The sequence below is a fragment of the Hylobates moloch genome, unplaced genomic scaffold, assembly GCF_009828535.3.
Source record: "Hylobates moloch isolate HMO894 unplaced genomic scaffold, HMol_V3 SCAFFOLD_7, whole genome shotgun sequence".
Classification (NCBI taxonomy): Eukaryota; Metazoa; Chordata; class Mammalia; order Primates; family Hylobatidae; genus Hylobates; species Hylobates moloch.
In genome coordinates this window covers 133,521,252-133,540,598 of record NW_026652282.1, presented here as the reverse complement: position 1 = coordinate 133,540,598, position 19,347 = coordinate 133,521,252, and the positions used below count along the sequence as shown (strand labels likewise).

Genomic DNA, 19,347 nt, shown 5'->3' with positions numbered 1-19,347 from the left:
GCTTGAAACACCTAAGTGTTGTGTGTGAGTCTAAGGGTGAGAGGGAAGAAAAGAGATGACAGGGGAAGGAGTGAGCCGTTCTAGAAGGGGTCCCAGCACCCCAGGGCCAGTGGGAAATCCAGCAGTCAGCTACAGCCCCAAATGAACTTTTTCAGGGTGGTTCATCAGTTCTACGTACTCCTCTGGCTGGAGGAAGTTGCCAAAACCACGTCCGAGCCCCTGGCCGGCACATAACCTTGAGCCAATAGAAGCTGCTCCATCAGAGACCACAGGGCACCAGTGTTTACTTAAGCTCCTGTGTCAGCGTGGGAGAAGTTAAGACCCCAGAGGGCATCTGCCTGCTGACTTATCCCCAGGTACTTGGAGAGGAAAAGAACACTCTCAATTTCAACTTGGTTTCATTACTTGCTTGGCTCAAAGCACATCTGCTAGAAGGAAGAACCCTCTATTGTTTACAGCTCCAGACAAACTCTTGGCCTCTTCACTGTTGACCCAAATGCCTTTTCTTTCCTCCCAACAACACATGTGCAAGTTAGGGTTCAGAAAATGTTTGCTGAATGAATCAGTGAGCATTGGTCCAGAATATGTCAATAGGCACACTTGGATACAACAACACCAACCAGTCTCATTTGCAATTCAATGTATGTTATTTTTTGTGTGTCATGTCCCTTTGTGAACTGCTGTGAACTGTCTGTGAACTGCTGTTCATGTATGTTGCCCATTTTCCAACTGTGATGCTGATCTTTTTCTAATCATTGATCAGGATTACTCATAAAGGTGAAGAATATGAACTCTTTGCTTGCCTCGTATGATGTGAAAAACTTTCACACTTTGTCATTTGCCTTATAAGTTGGTACTGTTTTTGAGGTACCTAAAATAGTGTTCAGCATATAGGAGACACTCACTAGATTATTTGTTGGAGAACTGACTGAATAAATAAATGAGCAAAGAGATATGTTTTGTTTTCATGTAGCAAAAATCCTTGTCTCCTCCTTTATAGTTTTTCCTCTGCTGTCATGTTTAGAAAGGTTTTCCCAACCTCAAGATCAGATTGAGATTCAATAACATTTTCCCTTCTAGAAATTATATTATTTCGTTTTCTTTACATTTAAATACAACACATCTGGAATTCGTCTCTCATATCTGTGTTAAGTGAGATTGATCTATAATTTTCTTTTTTGTACCGTAAGCTCCTTACCTAATTTGGTATCAGGGTCATACTAACCTCATACAATGAACCAAAGACGTTTGCATCTTTTTCTGTGCCTAGTTTCAAGAGCGTGAGAGTTATATGTTCTTTAAAGCTCAGGCGATCTGAAATCTAAAGACTTTCCGAGTCAGTTATCTGTCCTGGAGGTAATTATCTGACAATAATTTTCATCTCTTATATTTACTTACAATGTTGATCGGTCTAACATTTTAGGGGCTAACACTTCGAAGAGTGTGCCCTTTTTTTGGCAAGGCAATGTTAGAATTCTCATTTGGTGTGAAAATTTGGGTGGGGTTAAATTACTGTTTAAACCTCAGTTTAACTTCTAATTACACTGTTCTCCTGGCCAAAGACCCTAAACCACTGATTTCTTGTTAGCACTAAAAGCCACAATGTAACAGAGTGGCTTCTTGTGAAATAGGAACCAAATACTGCCAGAACTGGAAGCCTCCGACAGGAAGTCATGACTTAGTGGTGAAATAACTAAAGAAAAGGAGGGGACAGAAAAGCAGCTTTGGGGGCCTAGCTGTCACTTTGCTGCTGTTGCCTTTTAGCTTGGTCTAGAGCATGGTGACGTTCTTATGTGCAAAGAAGGCAAAATAGGCTGAATTACTTGGATAGAAAGTCTCCAGTGAAAGGCTACAAATATGAGTAAGTCAAACAAATAATCACTGTGCAGAATGCTAATGTTGTAACAGAGGGAAGTCCAGGGCCTAAGAGGGAGGATGGGAAGGTTTTCGCCCACACACTTTGCAGGTCAGTGGGACGTTCTTACAAGGCTCTACTTGGCAGGAAGACACTGTGTTTTCAGGCACTGGGCACAACCCACGAGGGAAGGAACCCCGACTTTGATGCAGGCCCTGGGGAGACAGCGCTGAGCGAGGCGCTCAGGGAGGGAGACAGACAAGTAAACAGAGGGGCTGCTTTGCAAGGGAAGGAAACTGACTTTGATCGCTGTTTCCACTCTAACGCTTGCCCTTAGCTACAGAGACAGCAGATCTGGAGCCACCCCAGCCAAGGCTTCCCAGCATGCTTTGAGCACATCCAGCCTGACTGAAGTGGGGGCTCACCTCCTATTATGCGATCTGGAAGCCCTTCTCCACTCCAAGATTATCAAAATATTTTCCTATGTTTTCTTTTAATCTTTTATGTTGAATTACACATAAATGTGTATCTAATAAACAAAGCACAAAAAGAGCTTCTATGAGACCTTAAGATAAATATGAACAACCCAATAGAAAAACATGGGCAAAATATATGAATCAATATTTCACAGGAAAAGAAACAGAAATGGCCCCAAACTGTATATCCATATCTAATTTTAAATGACACATCTTTGTATATAAGCCTGGCAAAAATGTTCAAACATGTGCAATGTATCTTAATGTCATTTTTCATAATGACTAAAAATCAGAAAGAAACTAAACATCTATCAAAAGGTTGAATAAATTATGGTATGAATAAGCAAACCACACACATAAGCCCGTCCACCCCAGTCTACGCTTATATTTCGGCAATCTCGGCACTCTCATGTGCTATGATTATTTGAGTTCCATTCCTTTCATCCCATTTACAAGTCGGAGTGAAATGAAGAGTAAAGTCTATAATTCCAAAAGCAAATTTTCAAAACAATTAAATGCAGACTGTTCACAAGACATCTTTCCAGAATGGAGCCCATGGGGGTAGCTGAGGTCTCCCTAACTAAACCTGTTCCTTCCACACGCTTTCACATCTCAGTACATGGCAACTCGATCCTTCCAGGTGCTCAGGCCAAGACACTGGAATTCCTGACCCCTTTCTTTCTCTTGCATAGAATAACCAACCCATCAGAAAATCTTGCCGGTTCTACCTTTAGAAGATACCCCTCTCCACACATCTCACCTGTATCACTGCACTAGCCCCCAACCTGGTCTCCCTGCTTCTGCCCTGGCCCCTACAGCTTGCAGGCAGCTGCCAGAGTGATCCTGTTACAATTCACATCAAACCACGTCAGTTCTGTTCTCAGAACCCTCTGGTGTCTTCCTCCCTTACCCAGATGAAAAGCCAAAGGCTAAAGCATCACCACTCTGACCTCATCTGCTCCATTCCTTACTCCCTGGGCTGCAGGCGTGTTCCTGCTTCAGAGGCTGTACATTGTCCATCCCCTCCCCTGATTAAGGAGTGGGGTATGCCATTCCCAGACACCTTCAGCTCTGTAACATGCAAGCAAAATGGTCTCTAGTAGGCCGATAGCAATCTCTCAAACAGGAGCTGCCGCTGTTGGAAGTGAAAGCCCCCCAAAGTGGGGGGAGAGGAGCACATCCTCCAGTATTTTTCTGTGGTACTAGTACTAGCAGTACTAGTAATACAATATGAATTGGTCACCTTTATTGGCTACTTATGAAGTGCATTACATATAACTCACTTCATCCTCACAACAACCCCATGACGCAGGACATTGGTCAACCTTGACAAGAGCAGTTTTGATGGAGTGGTGGAGTAAACACTTGATTGGGAGCGAATGAGAAATAGAATCTCACCATTTGTAATCCTTAATGAATTAATCAATTTAAGCATTAAGCATCAGTGGCTGCTACAATCACAAAAAGGGAGACAACCAGATACGATTTTCCTCCTAATGGAAGTACAATAATACCACCTAGGAAGGGCTCATTATATTATTCTCTCAGAAAATAACAACATATTTGAGTGCTGACTGTTATCATCTAGAGCCAAGTGGATCCACATACTGCCATCTTCCAATTTACAAAGAGTAAAATGCTAGACTTGAAGTTTTCTTTCTGCTTTTCTGTGGTGTGTACGTATTTTGGTGCTAAGAGTGGTTATTCTCCTGAAAGTCTTGTATCCGATTCATGATAAAGGTTTCAGGTACTCATCAAATGCAAGGGCAGGGAGAATAAGCCAGGGTTGGACCTGAGTGACCTCTCTGCCATTTAGAGAGCTTGTCCCAAAGCATTTGGCCTGTGGAGGAACCCGTCCAGGGGTTTTTCCTATTAAGACTTCTAACCTGTGCACTTTATCTTCAGTCTCACAAATACCTATTGGCAGAACTCATCTAAAACACACACCTCAGGCCCTAAGATGTAGTTAGCCCTTCGGAAAATTGTTGACTTTGAGTGCATCTCATCACTTGGTTGTATTTCTTTCTTTATTAGGCCTGGGTCTGGTAGCCTGGGTCACTGGTTTTCTGGTTGACACTGCAAATGAATAAATACTTTCCTCCCATTTGTTTCTTTCACTTTTAACTACCATCTCATCTCCTTTCTCTTCCACTGCCACACTTCTTGCTGTCCTTGCTACCCATTTCTTCCTAAACCATTAATATTGGGAATCCGCTTCACCAGAAAGACTCGGAAGCCCCACTTAGACTTCAGGCCCAAGTAGCTTTCTCCAATTCAGCTTTTTCAGTGATAAAACAGCTGTTTTGCATCCATCTTCCTTATCTTGTGCCCCTTGTCCATTCCTTCTCTGTGCCCTATCAGTCAGAGCCCTGGGAGGAAAGACGGGTGACTGGCATTACCACTGCAAGGTATTGAGGGTTATCCATCGCCTCTAATGGTCTCTCCTCTGATCTCTTCTCAGTTTGGCTGACACTTTTCCTCCTACTCTCTAACTGCGGCATCTCCCAAAATTCTGCCCTAGGTCCTTTTCCTTCTTACTCATCACACCCTCCTTGGATAATCTCATCCACCCCCATAACTTTAACGACTTCCTATACCCCAGTAACCACCAAAACTCCATCTGGAGCCCGGGTACCTCCCCTCGGCTCTAGACAAATTTACCCATGGTTACTTCAAACTCGGTATGTGCCAGCCTGAATGTACCAGTCTCACTGACTTGCCCCCAAACTGGGTCTTTTCTCCTATGCTCCTGCTCACAGTGTTTGTATGACACAGTCAGTGTCCAAAAAGATGTGGCGTAAAAAATCAATTACAGGCCAGGCGCAGTGTAATCCCAGCACTTTGGGAGGCCGAGGCAGGAGGATGACCTGAGGTCAGGAGTTCGAGCCTGGGCAACATGGTGAAGCCCTGTCTCTGCTAAAAATACAAAAATTAGCCGGGCATGGTGGCAGGCGCCTGTAATCCCAGCTTTTCAGGAGGCTGAGGCAGGAGAACTGCTTGAACCTGGGAGGTGGAGGTTGCAGTGAGCTGAGATTTCACCACTGCACTCCAGCCTGGGCAACAGAATGAGATCTTGTTTCAAAAAAATAAAAAAGAATCAATTACAAAAATAAATAAATAAAAAATGAAATTCAACAGTAATAATGTAGGTCCTGTTCCTGGGCTTAAGCAAAACACCAATAGCACAAGACCAGACTGGAGAAAAGACAGCTTAGCTGAAACACAGAGGAAAACTAAGTCCGTTTGACAGGAAGCTCAGTGTGAGTCAACGGTGTGGCGTGGCTGCCAGAACAAAGCTAATGGAATCTTCAGCTGCTTTCTCAGAAGCACGATGTCCAGATGAGCAATGATGGTCCTGGAGGAGTTTATTTAGTTCTGGTGCCAGTTCAGAGGAAATATACAGGACAGTGAGGGAACTCAGAACTCTGTTCTATCCTAAGGAATGACTGAGTAAACTGGCAACATTTAGATTGGATATTTGCAGGGCTCTCAAATTGAAAAAGAATTAGAGGTGTTCCGTATATTCTAAGGAGGTAACACCAAGACCAATTTCTTGCAATCAGAACTATCACACGATTATGTGGGCAGCATATTATGTAACCGGTTCCCTATCATTGGAAGTGTCCAGATAACAAATGGCTGGCAAAAATGTGGCCAGCATTGGAGTTGCTGTAATTCATCTTGGCTAATCACCCTTCCTCTCATCCCTACTCCTGTCAAGTTCAAAATCTTTAATTACGCCCTCTCTCACATACCTTATAATTAAGCAATCAACATTTCCCATTGATTATTTATCTAAAATATTCTCATATTTTCCCTTCTGCTGCATTCACATTAATACCCTGGAATAAGTCGCCTTGCCTAGGAAAGATTTTTTTTCAAAGGACATCTTCAAATACCATCCCAATCAACCTGACTTCCAGAATCTAAGTGGCAATCTGGAGTAACATTGTCAGTTGTTTTGGCCACCCAGCATCTGCACCTTTTTCTATATTTGGGGAATTCCCAACCTTATAAGTTACTGGGAGAGAAGAGACCAACTCCAGTTATAGAAGCAAGAAATGACGGATCCTTTCTTTTCCGGTCTCCCTTACAATGAAGGTACAGATTCTGATCGTCTTTCCTGACAGTTTAACCTCAAGATTGCTTCTGCAGATCCCACAACAGTATTTTTTATCTGCCTAATTAAATCATCATCTAGTTACCTGAAAGATAAGGTTTTGGGGGAGGGGGGAGTGGGAGCCCAGTGTCAAAAATTAAAGTTTTTATTAAAGATACATGATTTTAAAAAAACAAAGCTTCTCAGTACCATGCCCTGAAACTCATTAACAGAAGCTGTTTTTACATATTTACACCACACTTAAAGTATACTCATGTCATCCATGTGTATTGCAGCACTATTCACAATAGCCAAGCTTCAGAATCAACCTAAGTGTCCATTAATGGATGAATGGAAAAAGAAAATGTGGTATATACACACAATGGAATACAATTCAGCCATAAAAAAGAATGAAATCCTGTCATTCACAGCAACACGGATGGAACTGGAGGTTATTATATTAAGTGAAATGAGCCAGGCACAGAAAGACAAATTTCACATGGTCTCAATCATATATGGGGACTACAAAACTTGATGCTATGGAAACAGAGAATAGAACAATAGATACCACAGACTGGGAAGGGTGGGGGGTGAATGAAGAGGTTGGTTAATGGGTACAAATGTAAAGTTACATAGAAGGAAGAAGTTTTAATACTTAATAGCAGAGTAGGGTGACTATACTTAGCAACAAGGTACTGCATATTTCAAAGTAACTACAAAAGAGGACTTGAATGGATACCAACACATAGAAATGAAAAATACTTAAGGTGATGAATACTCCAAACAGCATGACTTGATCATTATACACTCTATGCATGTAGCAAACATATGTAAACCATAAATATATAAAATATGGCCAGGCACAGTGACTCACACCTGTAATTCCAGCACTTTGGGAGGCTGAGGCAGACGGATCACCTGAGGTCAGGAGTTTGAAACCAGCCTGACCAACATGGAGAAACCCTGTCTCTACCAAAAATACAAAATTAGCCAGGCATGGTGGCGCATGCCTGTAATCCCAGCTACTCGGGAGGCTGAGGCAGGAGAATTGCTTGAACCTGGGAGGTGGAGGTTGTGGTGAGCCGAGATCGTGCCATTGCACTCCAACCTGGGCAACAAAAGTGAAATTCTGTCTTAAAAAAAAAAGTGTATATATATATATATATATGGTATCAATAAAAGAAAAAAGATGAACTCTGGCCACTGACATGGAGACAATTCTAGGATAAATTTTTAAATGAACAGACTAATGTACAGAACATTGTGTATCTTTTGTGTAAGAAAAGGAGGAATAAGAAGCTGTATATGTATTTCCTTGTGTTCATATAAAGAAATACTGAAAATATTAAAGAAAAAAATTAAAAAATGGTTATTTGGGGGTAAGGGTAAATAGGGTGGATGAAGACAGAGGTGGAAGAAGTTTTCATCAAACATTTAAAATATATTTTTTAATTTTTGAAACAAGACTGCATTACCTATTTGATAGCAATTTTTAAAACTAAGGCAAAAGTAGAAGAATTGACAGGAAGATCAACAAAACTGCCCCAAAACAGACCCAACGAAGAATTTAAGATTTAGGTTACATTTAAGATAATTTTCTAGAAACAGAAATATAAATGGCTTTTATACTTGAAGAGATGTTCAAACTCACTCACAAAGAAATTTAATTAAAACAAGATGCCATTTATCATCTATTGATTTTTCAAAGATAAAAACATTTAACAGTACACTATATTTGAGTGGGTGCAGGAGGACAAGCACTTTCATACTCTGTTGCTGAGAGTAAAAATTGGCATTATACGTTTACATGCGCTTCGACTCAGCAATTCAACTTCTAAGAGTTTTTTTTACAAGCATAATTGCACATAACCACAAAGACCAATGTACAAAGCTATTCACCACAGTATTGTTTACAGCAGCATGAGACTGGAAACAAGAGAAGTTCTATCATAGTATCTCCACATAGTGAAATATTATGAAGCTGTTATGGACTGATATGGACCAATCTCCAAAATACATTACTAAGAAAGGAGATTACAAAATAGTGAGTATAGTGTGCTACCATTTGTGCAAAAAATGGGGAAGTATATGTGCTTGTATATGCATGGAATATATCTGAAAAGAAAATCAAGAAACTTGTCTCAGAAAAGAAATATAAGGGGTCTCCACTTCTAGGAATGTAAAAAGATCCAAAGAACATCCTTCCCACTATGATGAGAAAAGCTGGACAAAACACAAAATCTTCATTTTCTTGAGCCCATCAGAGAGTGGAGGTCACAAGGCACCCAAGTGATCTGACTTCCAAAGAGGGATGACAATCCCTTCCCATGGTATACAGGACTCATGGAGGAGATCCCTCCCTTAGTGGTGATCCTAAGTACAGAGACTTCCAGTTGCTGAGGTAGCCCACGACCCAGAAAACAAGCCACCTGTATAGCCAACCCAGGTCCCTGGCCTTCCTCTTCACCATAACAGGAAAGAATTAAAGTGGATATCTATCAACAGAATTCTCATTTAAGCTGAAGGAATTCACTGTTCAATCTGGAACAGAATTTCTCCCTCTTGGCACCACTTGGACCCATTTGGGCCAAATTCATGGTGGTGGAGGACTGTCCTGTGCATTGCAGAATATTTAGCAGCATCCCTGGCCTCTACGTACTAGAGAATGCATCCACGGAGATATGGTTTGGCTGTGTCTCCATGCAAACCTCATCTTGAATTGTAGCTCCTATAATTCCCACATGTTGTGGGAGGGACCAGTGGGAGATAATTGAATCATGGAGGTGGGTCTTTCCCATGCTATTTTCATGATAGCAAATAAGTCTCACAAGATCTGATGGTTTTATAAAGGGGAGTTCCCCTGCACAAGTTCTTTCTCTTGTCTGCTGCCATGTGAGACGTGCCTTTCACCTTCCACCATGATTGTGAAGCCTCCACTGCCACGTGGAACTTTGAGCCCATTAAACCTCTTTCTTTTGTAAATTGCCCAGTCTCTGGTATGTCAGTATTAGCAGTGTGAAAACAGACTAATATATGTGGTGTATTAGTCCATTCTCACACTGCCATGAAGACATACCCAAGACTGGGTAATTTATAAAGGAAAAAGGTTGGGCTGGGCGTGGTGGCTCACACCTGTAATCCCAGCATTTTGGGAGGCCCAGGTGGGTGGATCACTAGGTCAGGAGTTCAAGACCAGCCTAGCCAACATGGTGAAACCCCATCTCTGCTAAAAATACAAAAATCAGCCGGGCGTGGTGGTGGGCGCCTGTAATCCCAGCTACTCAGGAGGCTGAGGCAGGAGAATTGTTTGAACCCGGGAGGTGGAGGTTGCTGTGAGCCGAGGTCACGTCACTGCACTCTAGCCTGGGTGACAGAGTGAGACTCCGTCTCAAAAAAAAAAAAAAAAAAAAAGAAAAGAAAAAGAAAAAGAAAAAAGGAAAAGGTTTAACTGACTCACAGTTCCACGTTGCTGGGGAGGCCTCAGGAAATGTACAATCATGGCAGAAGGCAAAGGAGAAACAGGTACCCTCTTCACAGGGCAGCAGGATGAAGTGAGTGCAAGCAGGGGAAATGCCAGACCCTTATAAAACCATCAGATCTTGTGAGATTCACCCAATAGCATGAGAAGCATGGGGGAAACCGCCCCCATAATCTGATTATCAATTACCTCTACTTGGTGCTGCCCTTGACATGTGGGGATTATGGGGATTACAATTCAAGGTGAGATTTGGGTGGAGACACAGAGCCAAACCACATCTCGTGGGTTCCATAAACCATAGGTTCAACCAAGCACAAATTGAAATTAGAAGTAAAAAACAGACATCCAGGTAATTCCCAAATATTTGGAAATTACACAATACATTTCTAAATAACCTGTAGGTCACAGAAAAAAACTACAAGGGAAATTAGAAGATATCTTGAAGTGAATAGAACCAAAAATACAACATATCACCAGAATTTGTGGAATGCTATTAAAGCAGTGCCAAGGGGGAAATTTGTAGCACTAAATGTCTACACAGTTGATCCTCAACTTACAGTGGAGTTACATCCCAAGAAACCCATCATAAGTTGAATATACCCTAAGTCAAAAATGCGTTTAATACACCTAACCTACCGAACTTCATAGCTTAGCCTAGCCTACCTTACATGTGCTCAGAATACTTACATTAGCCTACAGTTGGGCAAAATCATCTCACACAAAGCCTATTTTATAATAGTTATAAAGAATTTTGAATCAAAATTCAAAATTTGAAGTATAGTTTCTACTAATCAGTGTTGCTTTCATACCATCGTAAAGCAAAAAAAGTCATAAGTCAAACCATCATAAGTCAGGAACCATCTGTGTTAGAAAATAAGAAAGATCTCATATCAATGGCTGCAGCTTCTACTTTAAATGAATTTCAGAAAGTAAACTGGCTGCTGTGGGGTCAATGCTAAGGGAAAGAAGCCAGAAATAAAAGGACCACATAGTCTATTATTCCACTTATATGAAATTTCCAGAAAAGGCAAATCTATAGAGACAGAAAGCAGGTCAGTTGCTGCCTGGGGCTAGAGATAGGAGTGAGGAGTGACTGCAAATAGGCTGAGGGAATTTTTCATGGGCATAGAAATGGTCTAAAACTAGACCACAGTGATGGTTGCATAACTGTATAAATTTACTCAAAGTCAACCAACTGTACACTTATGATGGGTGAATTCTATAGTGTATGTACATATATATGTATACACACACACACACATACCTCAATAAAGCTGTCTTTAAAAACCACTGAAATCTGTGTAAATGGGTTCCCAGGATGTTAAGCCAGAATATAATATTGGATCGAGCTAAACGTATTAATATCTGTGTGTGCTTACCAGAGATTCTAGATTTAATGTGTTAGCTCAAGAACTAAGTGTTCTAACAGTTTTCCTGATTGATAAAGTGACATCTTTAAGGTGCTGAAAAGAAAAACAAAACGAAACAAAATTTTTAAACTGTCAACCCATAATTCTATGCCCAGTGAAAATATGTTTTAAAATGAGGGAGAAATAGGCCTTCTCAGACAAACAAAACAGAGAATTCATTGCCAGCAGACCTAAACTACATGAAATGCTGAAGGAAGTTCTTCAGGCAGAAGGAATATGACAGCAGACAGAAACTTGAACCTACATAAAGAAATGAAGAGTGATGGAAATGGAATAAATAAAAGAAAAATAAAAGTTTAGTTTTTTCTCTTTGTTTTAATTGACTGAAAAGATAACTGGTTGTCTAAAGCAAAATTAGTAGTAGTGTATCATATGTTTATAGCACATGTAAAAGTAAAATGCATGACAACAGCACAAAGAATATACGAATGGAATTGGGAATATACTATTCCAATGTCCTTATACTACTAATATTATAATGATATTATTTAAAGGAAGTCTGCAACTAATTAAAGATGTATAATTTACACTCTAGGGCAACTGCAAAAATATGAAGTTATGAAATGTAAGTTAATAATGGAGATAAAATGGAATAATAAAAAAGGCTCAATTAGCCCAAGAGAAGGCAGAAACAGAGGAGAAAAGAAACAAAGAACAAGTAGAACAAACGAAAAACAGCTAGCAAGATGGCGTATTTTAATATAAACGTTTCAATGATCATACTTTATATGAATGAACTAAATATGCCAATTAAAACAAGGTAAGAGGCTGGGTGCGGTGGCTCATGCCTGTAATCCCAGCACTTTGGGAGGCCGAGACAGGCGGATCACGAGGTCAAGAGATCGAGATCATCCTGGACAACATGATGAAACCCCATCTCTACTAAAAATACAAAAATTAGCCGGGTGTGGTGGTGCATGCCTGTAGCCCCAGCTACTCGGGAGGCTGAGGCAGGAGAATGGCGTGGACCCAGGAGGCGGAGCTTGCGGTGAGCCGAGATCATGCCACTCCACTCCAGCCTGGCGACAGAGTGATACTCTGTCTCAAAAAAAAAAAAAAAAAAAGGAAGATTGTAGCATTAAGTGCTTATATTAGAAAATAAGAAAGGTCTCAAATCAGTAATTTAAGTTTCCTCCCTAAGGAACTAGATAAAGAAGTGATTAAATTAAACCCAATGCAATCAAAAGGAGGAAAATAATAAAGATAAGAGCATAAATTAATGAAATTGAAAGCAGGGAGAAAGTAGAGAAAATAAATGAAACCAAAGGATGGTTCCTAAAAACTAATGTAATAAATGAAAACTGAGGCATCACTACAAATCATACAGGCATTTAAAGGATAATAAGGGAACATAATGAGCAACTTTCTGCCAACAAATTCAAGAACTTAGACAAAATAGAGAAAAGCCTTGAAAGACACTAACTACACTCATTCAAGAAGATATGGATAACCCAAATAGCCCTATATCTATTAAAGAAATAAAATTTGGCCGGGCCCAGTGGCTCACACCTGTAATCCCAGCACTTTGGGAGGCTGAGGCAGGTGGATCACCTGAGGTCAGGAGTTCGAGACCAGCCTGGCCAACATGGCAAAACCCTGTCTCTACTAAAAATAAAAAAATTAGCCAGGCATGGTGGCGGGCACCTGTAATCCCAGCTACCCAGGAGGCTGAAGCTGGAGAATCTCTTGAACCCAGGAGGTGGAGGCTGCAGTGAGCCAAGATCGTGCCACTGCACTTCAGCCTGGGTGACAAGAATGAAACTCCATCTCAAAAAAAAAAAAAAAAAAGAAAAGAAAAGAAAGAAAGAAAATTTGTAGTTGATAGCCTTCCCAAAAAGAAAAGTATAGGCCCAGATGTTTTCAATGGTGAGTTCTACCAAACATTTAAGGAAGAAGGAATACCAATTCTACATAACATCTTTCAGAAAATACAAGAGGAGGGAGAACTTCTGATTTCATTTTATGATGCCAGCATTATGCTAATATCAAAACCAAAGATAGTATAAAAAAGGAAAACTGCAGACCAATATCCCTCATGGACAGAGACAGAAATATCTTCAGCCAAACTATCAGCAAAGCAAATCCAGAAATACATGAAAAGAATAATATGTTACAACGAACTGAAGTTTATCCCAGAAGTTCGAGGTTGGTTCAACATTCAAAATCAAGCAGCGTAATTCACCATAGTAACAGACTAAAAAGTAAAAAACATATCATCATTTTTATAGATGCAGGAAACGCAACAAAATCCAACTCATGAGAAGAAGCCTCAGCAAACTAGCAATATGGGGGAACTTCCTCAATTTGGTAAAAGGTGCCTACAAAAAGCCTACAGCTAACATACTTAAAAGGTGAAAAATGGAATGCTTTCCCTCTAAAATCAAGAAAAAGTCAAGGATGTCTGCTCTCGTCATTTCTATGCAACATTTATGGTATTGCGGGTTGCAACTACAGACAAGGCTATTAGAACTAATAAGTGAGTTTAGCAAGGCTATGGGATATGAGGTCGGTGAAATCAATTGACAAACCAATTCTAAAATTGTTATAGAAAAACAAAGGACCTAAAATAGCCAAAACAACTCTGAGAAAGAAAAAGTTTGAGGGCTAAAATAACCTGATTTCAAGAATTATTGTAAAGCTACAGTCATTCGTCATTAAACAGCATGTTATTGGCATAGAACAAATAGATCAATGGAACAGACTAGAGAATCCAGAAATAGATCTACATGGATATGGTAAATGGATTTTTTTTTTTGAGATAGTTTTGCTCTTGTCGTCCAGGCTGGAGTGCAATGGTGTGATCTCAGCTCACTGCAACCTCCACCTCCGGGTTTCAAGCAATTCTCCTGCCTCAGCCTCCGAAGTAGCTGGGATTACAGGCGCCCACCACCACGCCTGGCTAATTTTTTTTTAAATTTTTAGTAAAGACAGAGTTTCACCATGTTGGCCAGGCTGGTCTTGAACTCCTGACCTCAGGTGATCCTCCAGCCTCAGCCTCCCAAAGTGCTGGGATTATAGGCGTGAGCCACTGTGCCCTTCAGGTAAATTGATTTTTGATGATGTTTCAAAAGTAAATCAAGGGAATAAAGGCAGTCTACTCAATAAATAGTACTGGAACAAATGAAATCGGTATGCAAGAAAAGAAACCATGATACAAACCTCACAGCTTTTATAAAATTTACTCAAAATGGATCATAGATCTAAATATAAAACGTAAAAATATAAAACTTTCAGAGGCCAGGTGCATTGGCTCACGCCTGTAATCCCAGCACTTTAGAAGGCCAAGGTGGAAGGATCACTTGAGGCCAAGAGTTGGAGACCAGCCTGTGGGCAACATGGAGAAATCCTGTCCTCTCTACAAAAAATACAACAATTAGCAGTGCACGGTGGGGAGCAGCTATAGTGCCAGCTACTCAGCAGACTGAGGTGGGAGGATCACTTGAGCCCAAGAGGTCAAGGCTGCAGTGAGCCATGACCATGCCACTGCACTCCAGCCTGGGTGACAAAGTGAGACCTTGTCTCAAAAAGAAAAAAAAAAACTTACAGAAAAAACAGAAGAAAATCTTCAGGATCTTAGGCTAGATGAAGAGTTGTTAGATTTGACATTAAATCCATGATTCATAAAAGAAAAATTGTATTGGGAATTTCATTAAAATTTTTAAATTTTAGTTCTTCAAAAGAGAATGAAAAGACAAAAACTATGGGCTGCTAGAAAATATTTGCAAATTAAATATGCAACAAAGAACCTATATCCAGAGAACCTATATCCAGGGACAAAAACAGTGCCTGGCTCTTGGCATTGTTTTGAAAACTAAATGAGTTAATACAAGTTCTTAGTGTAGTGCCTGGCACATATAAACATTCAATAAAAGTGAACTATTATAGCTTTATTATCACTGTTCTTATAGGATTCTTTAAAATTGATAAAAATAGATGCAAGCCAAATGTTCACCAATAGAGAAATTGTTATATTATATGTATCACAATGAATATTTGACAATGCTTTAAAGAATGAAGTAAATCTATATGTACTAACCTGGAAAGATGTCCAGAATTTTTGTGAACAAAGCAAATTGCAGGACAATCCCAGTTGTGCAAAAAGAAAATTATATATTTTCTGAAAAATTTTGTAGAATGGTACTCACTAAACTGCTCACAGTTGTTACGCCTGGGTTGGGGAGTGGAATAAGGAGGGGAGCAAAGGGAAGGTAGGGGGGTAGGGGAAATTTAAAGGGGGTCTTCACTTTTCATTCTATTTATTAACATAACAATATATTTCTTGTGAAACAAAAAATACAAATGAAAATAACTATCTTTTAAAAGACCAATGATAAAAAATAACTTTCTGATTGTCTTCACTGATGGATTCAAGTGGATGAAGTACAAGCCTACTTTGGACTGAAAGGTTTGCCTAAAAACTGCCTGAGCTTCCATTTGTAACAGCAAACATTGATGGAGTGCTGCTTGCTGGCCTGGCGGCACGAATAACTGAGTTACTGTCCTGGTTGTGCCAATAACTAGTTTTGCTATGTTATTATTATAAATGTTAAACTATAAATTGGAATCAAGTCTTTTTTTTTCTGTCTTCCCAGCCTGTAACACAGGGCCTAGTTCGGAGTTAGCGCTCCGTTAACGGGAGGGAGTGACAGGAATTGAATTTAAGCAGCTGTAACAGCCCTGTCCAGGCCCCGTCGAAGTGACACATGATCACCATCTAGTGGTCAAAAGGATTCCTGCAGAATTTAGCTATGAGAGGAAAAAGAATTCTTTCTGTGCTGTGTTCCAGGGACAGATGCCTGCCAGCAAAAAAAGCATTGACTATCTATGATCTTTCTTAGAGAGAGTTCTCAAACATCAAGGTTTATGTCTTGGAGTGTTGGTAAGATGACACCTAGGTACTCTTGTGTCTTAAGTCTAGTCACTGCCCCATCATCACACGCCCCACATAACTCTAAGCTGCGCAGTGTCCACTCTTGCCACATTCCCTAAAGGAATGAACCACATGTGATAATAGGCACACACACTCATGCCTTCCCAAAGTTGATGAAATACTAATAAACTTCCCTAAGCCAGTCTGCTTAAGATACAAAAAAAGACTGGGAAATGAAATATTCTATAATCTTTGCCCTCCAGGGGCATCTTTCTGTATCATCTACTGAAACTGTATAGTGAACCTTTAAAATGTCTGTCATTCCAAAGGACAACAAGGAAACCCATCCTGAGTCAACACTGCAAGCACCACAGGTGATGGGAGCAGGTTTTCTTCTCTTGCCTCCTCTGAGTAGCTTCACAGTTAAGGAAGCAGCTGGATAATGCAGAGGCCAAGAGATATTGGACCCTGTGCTTATGGACTCCTGGACTCAAAAGCAAATGATGTAGGGACACACTGGCACTTACAGAAATCTCAGTATTTATGCACTCCTGATATTCACATGCTAAATAGAACAACGTTCCTCTAAAGTTCTGTTCTGCAGAACAAACAACAAAAATCTTTTCAAAGACCCCTAAGAGAGAAACAAACGCTGTCTAGCCCGGGGTGAATGGGGAAAGGGGGCTTGAGCAACTCTGTGTTCAGGAAAATCTCCTGCCACACATTCTGGAAGTATTCATACATTATTAAAGTCTTTATATAATCCCACCTCTTGAACTTCCACACAATATGTGCCTCATCTATGTGGGAACAAAAACAGTTGTGAAATTTGGCCAAAAGAGGACAGCAGTTTGAGAGCATCGTATAGACAAGAGCACAAGGCTGAACCACATTTGGGGTGGGCTGCTTTGGATGAGCGCAGACACGTGCGAGTTTGTTCCTACCACCGTGCAGTGAAATTGCAGATAAATTAGGAATTAAGAACAAGATGAACCCATCCAGCTACTCCCAGCCTAAAAAAAGCAAGAAGTCCTAATATCTATTTATATGCAACTCCCTGGGGACTGAAGTGGTTCTTCCTAATGGCTGAAAAACACTGAGTAGCAATCAGGTCTTTAAGCAGAATGTTTTTAAAGATCTTATCGTGAGGACGCTGATAGAGATAATGAACGTTTGAGGTGTCGATAGTACATCTTAAAACGGTAATGGAATATGTAGGAAGATACACGCTCTTCCAAGTATTCCTAATTTCATACTAGTAAAAGTCAATTGTCCAGCTGGCACTATAAAAGCGCGGTGTCAGCATTAAGAAGAAGCTGAAACGAGTTACACGATGAGAAACGAGTTACACTGTGTAGGGTTCCAGACAGCAGTGTCCGATGACAGCTACAAGAGCAGCACTCCTTACTCCTTACGGTCCAGGGGGAATGCAGGCAATTCCCCTCCTGCTGTCAGTCTCACTATCCCCTGCCGCGTCTCCTTCGCGGGGCAATGGGTCTCAGAGCCACCCCCAGCCAAAGAAGGGGGCACGCTTTCGAGATGTCTCCCTGGCCGCTCCTGCACGGAGACTGGCGCCTGAGGTTTCAGCCCCAACCCGCCTCCCTCGGCTAGAGTCAGCGGCGGTGTGGAGTCCCTGAGCCCCGCGGGCAGGCGCCACCTGGTCTCCGGCCCGCTGCCTAGCACAGCGGCGAAGCTGGCTCGACGTGCGATTTCGCTTTCCGTCCATCGGCCTCGCCCGCAGTCCCGGGCGCTGGGAGCCGCTGCGCCTGGCGCGCCCAGAGCCCAGCGGCTCCCCGCGGCCACCGCGCGGCCGCCCGGCGGGCGGGTGCCCCGGGACGCGAAGGCCGGGCGGGTGGCGGCGCCCCTACTCACGTAGCGCTGTAGCTTCCTCTCGGGGGGCGACTTAACGAGCCAGCCGGTGCACACTGCGTCGCCCGCACTCATCGTGGCCGCCACCGCCGCTTCCTCCAGCTGGGCCAGCCGCCCGCGGCAGAAGGAAGTCGGGCCAAGGATGCCGGCGGGGCGGGCCCAGCGCCCGCCCGCCCAGCGCCGCCCCGAGCGGCCGCTGCGACCCCCGCCTCCGGCCGCTGCGCCCCCCGGGGAGGGAACCGACGCCGCCCGCAACCTAAGACGGCGGGAAAAGCAAGCAGCGAAGCCTGGGAAGCCCCTTCGAGCAACTGCAGCGCCGCCAGCGGCTGTGCCCGGGGGAGCCTACGCAGCAGGGCGCCTGCCACTCTCACCCAGGGTCACGAGAAAGCGCTCGGAAGGAGCCCTTCGACCTAATGGGAGTACAGCCTGGAATCTGTTGCCCTCATGCCCCATCCCCAATCAGCCACGCCAAACGGGCTGGTCCCTGGGCCTCAGGGACCCTGGAGCCGAAACCCAAGTACCACCCGCATCTGCCATGTGCATAGTGCACGGAGAAACAAAAGCCAAGACTCCTCTTGGACTTCCCTATTCCACTTGATTGTTTGCAGAGTACTGTGTTTTCTACGTCCCTCCCCCAAAGATCGTTGTATTCAGTGATAAGCTTTGCCGGCTAAACGGTCTAAATGCCTTAATGAACCCAAATGACCCAAACTCAAAAGGTAGTGCTGTTTGCAATCTCTTTGACTGGAAGGTTTTAAAAGATGGATCTAAAGTTGACTGTGCCAACTAGTGTGCTGACCACGCTAAATAAAAATAACAATCATGAGCACCTAACACTTGTGACCTTCCTTACTGCCAAGCTAACACCATGCCAGCGATTGTGCTAAGCACTTTACAGGCGTTATCTCATTGAATCCACACAAACACCCTGTCAAAGGGCTCTTACTATTATCTCAATTTTGCAGGTTACTAAAACGAAAAACAGGATGACAGTGTCACTTGTCGAGAGCCACACAACTAGAAAATCATCCATAGGCAGCCAGAGCTGTGTCAAGAGCCCATCCACTTAAGCACCACTCTCTGCTTTTTGTGGGTATCATCTGTGTGACGTTTACTAGCATCTTCAACAGAATGACCAACCTACCATCCTATCAGGCCAGGTGCTTCAGGGTGATGAGCTAACATGGTAACACTAGTGGAGTCCATCAGCACGGGCACACTGGCTTATAATGATTTTCTTGTGTGAGATAATGTCAGTGTGAATAATGGG

General features: G+C 42.2%; 1 protein-coding gene across 2 annotated transcripts in view; it reads right to left on the bottom strand.

Moving 5' to 3' along the window:
* The window catches only part of GAB3 (GRB2 associated binding protein 3), a 69,748-nt gene extending 51,596 nt beyond the window's left edge, over positions 1-18,152 (bottom strand). For both annotated transcript variants that reach the window (XM_032757845.2, XM_032757846.2), the window contains exon 1: positions 18,081-18,152. In XM_032757845.2, coding sequence (XP_032613736.1) covers positions 18,081-18,152 — 72 coding nt within the window. The remainder of the gene's footprint in view (positions 1-18,080) is intronic.
* Between the last annotated feature and the right edge of the window lie 1,195 nt (positions 18,153-19,347).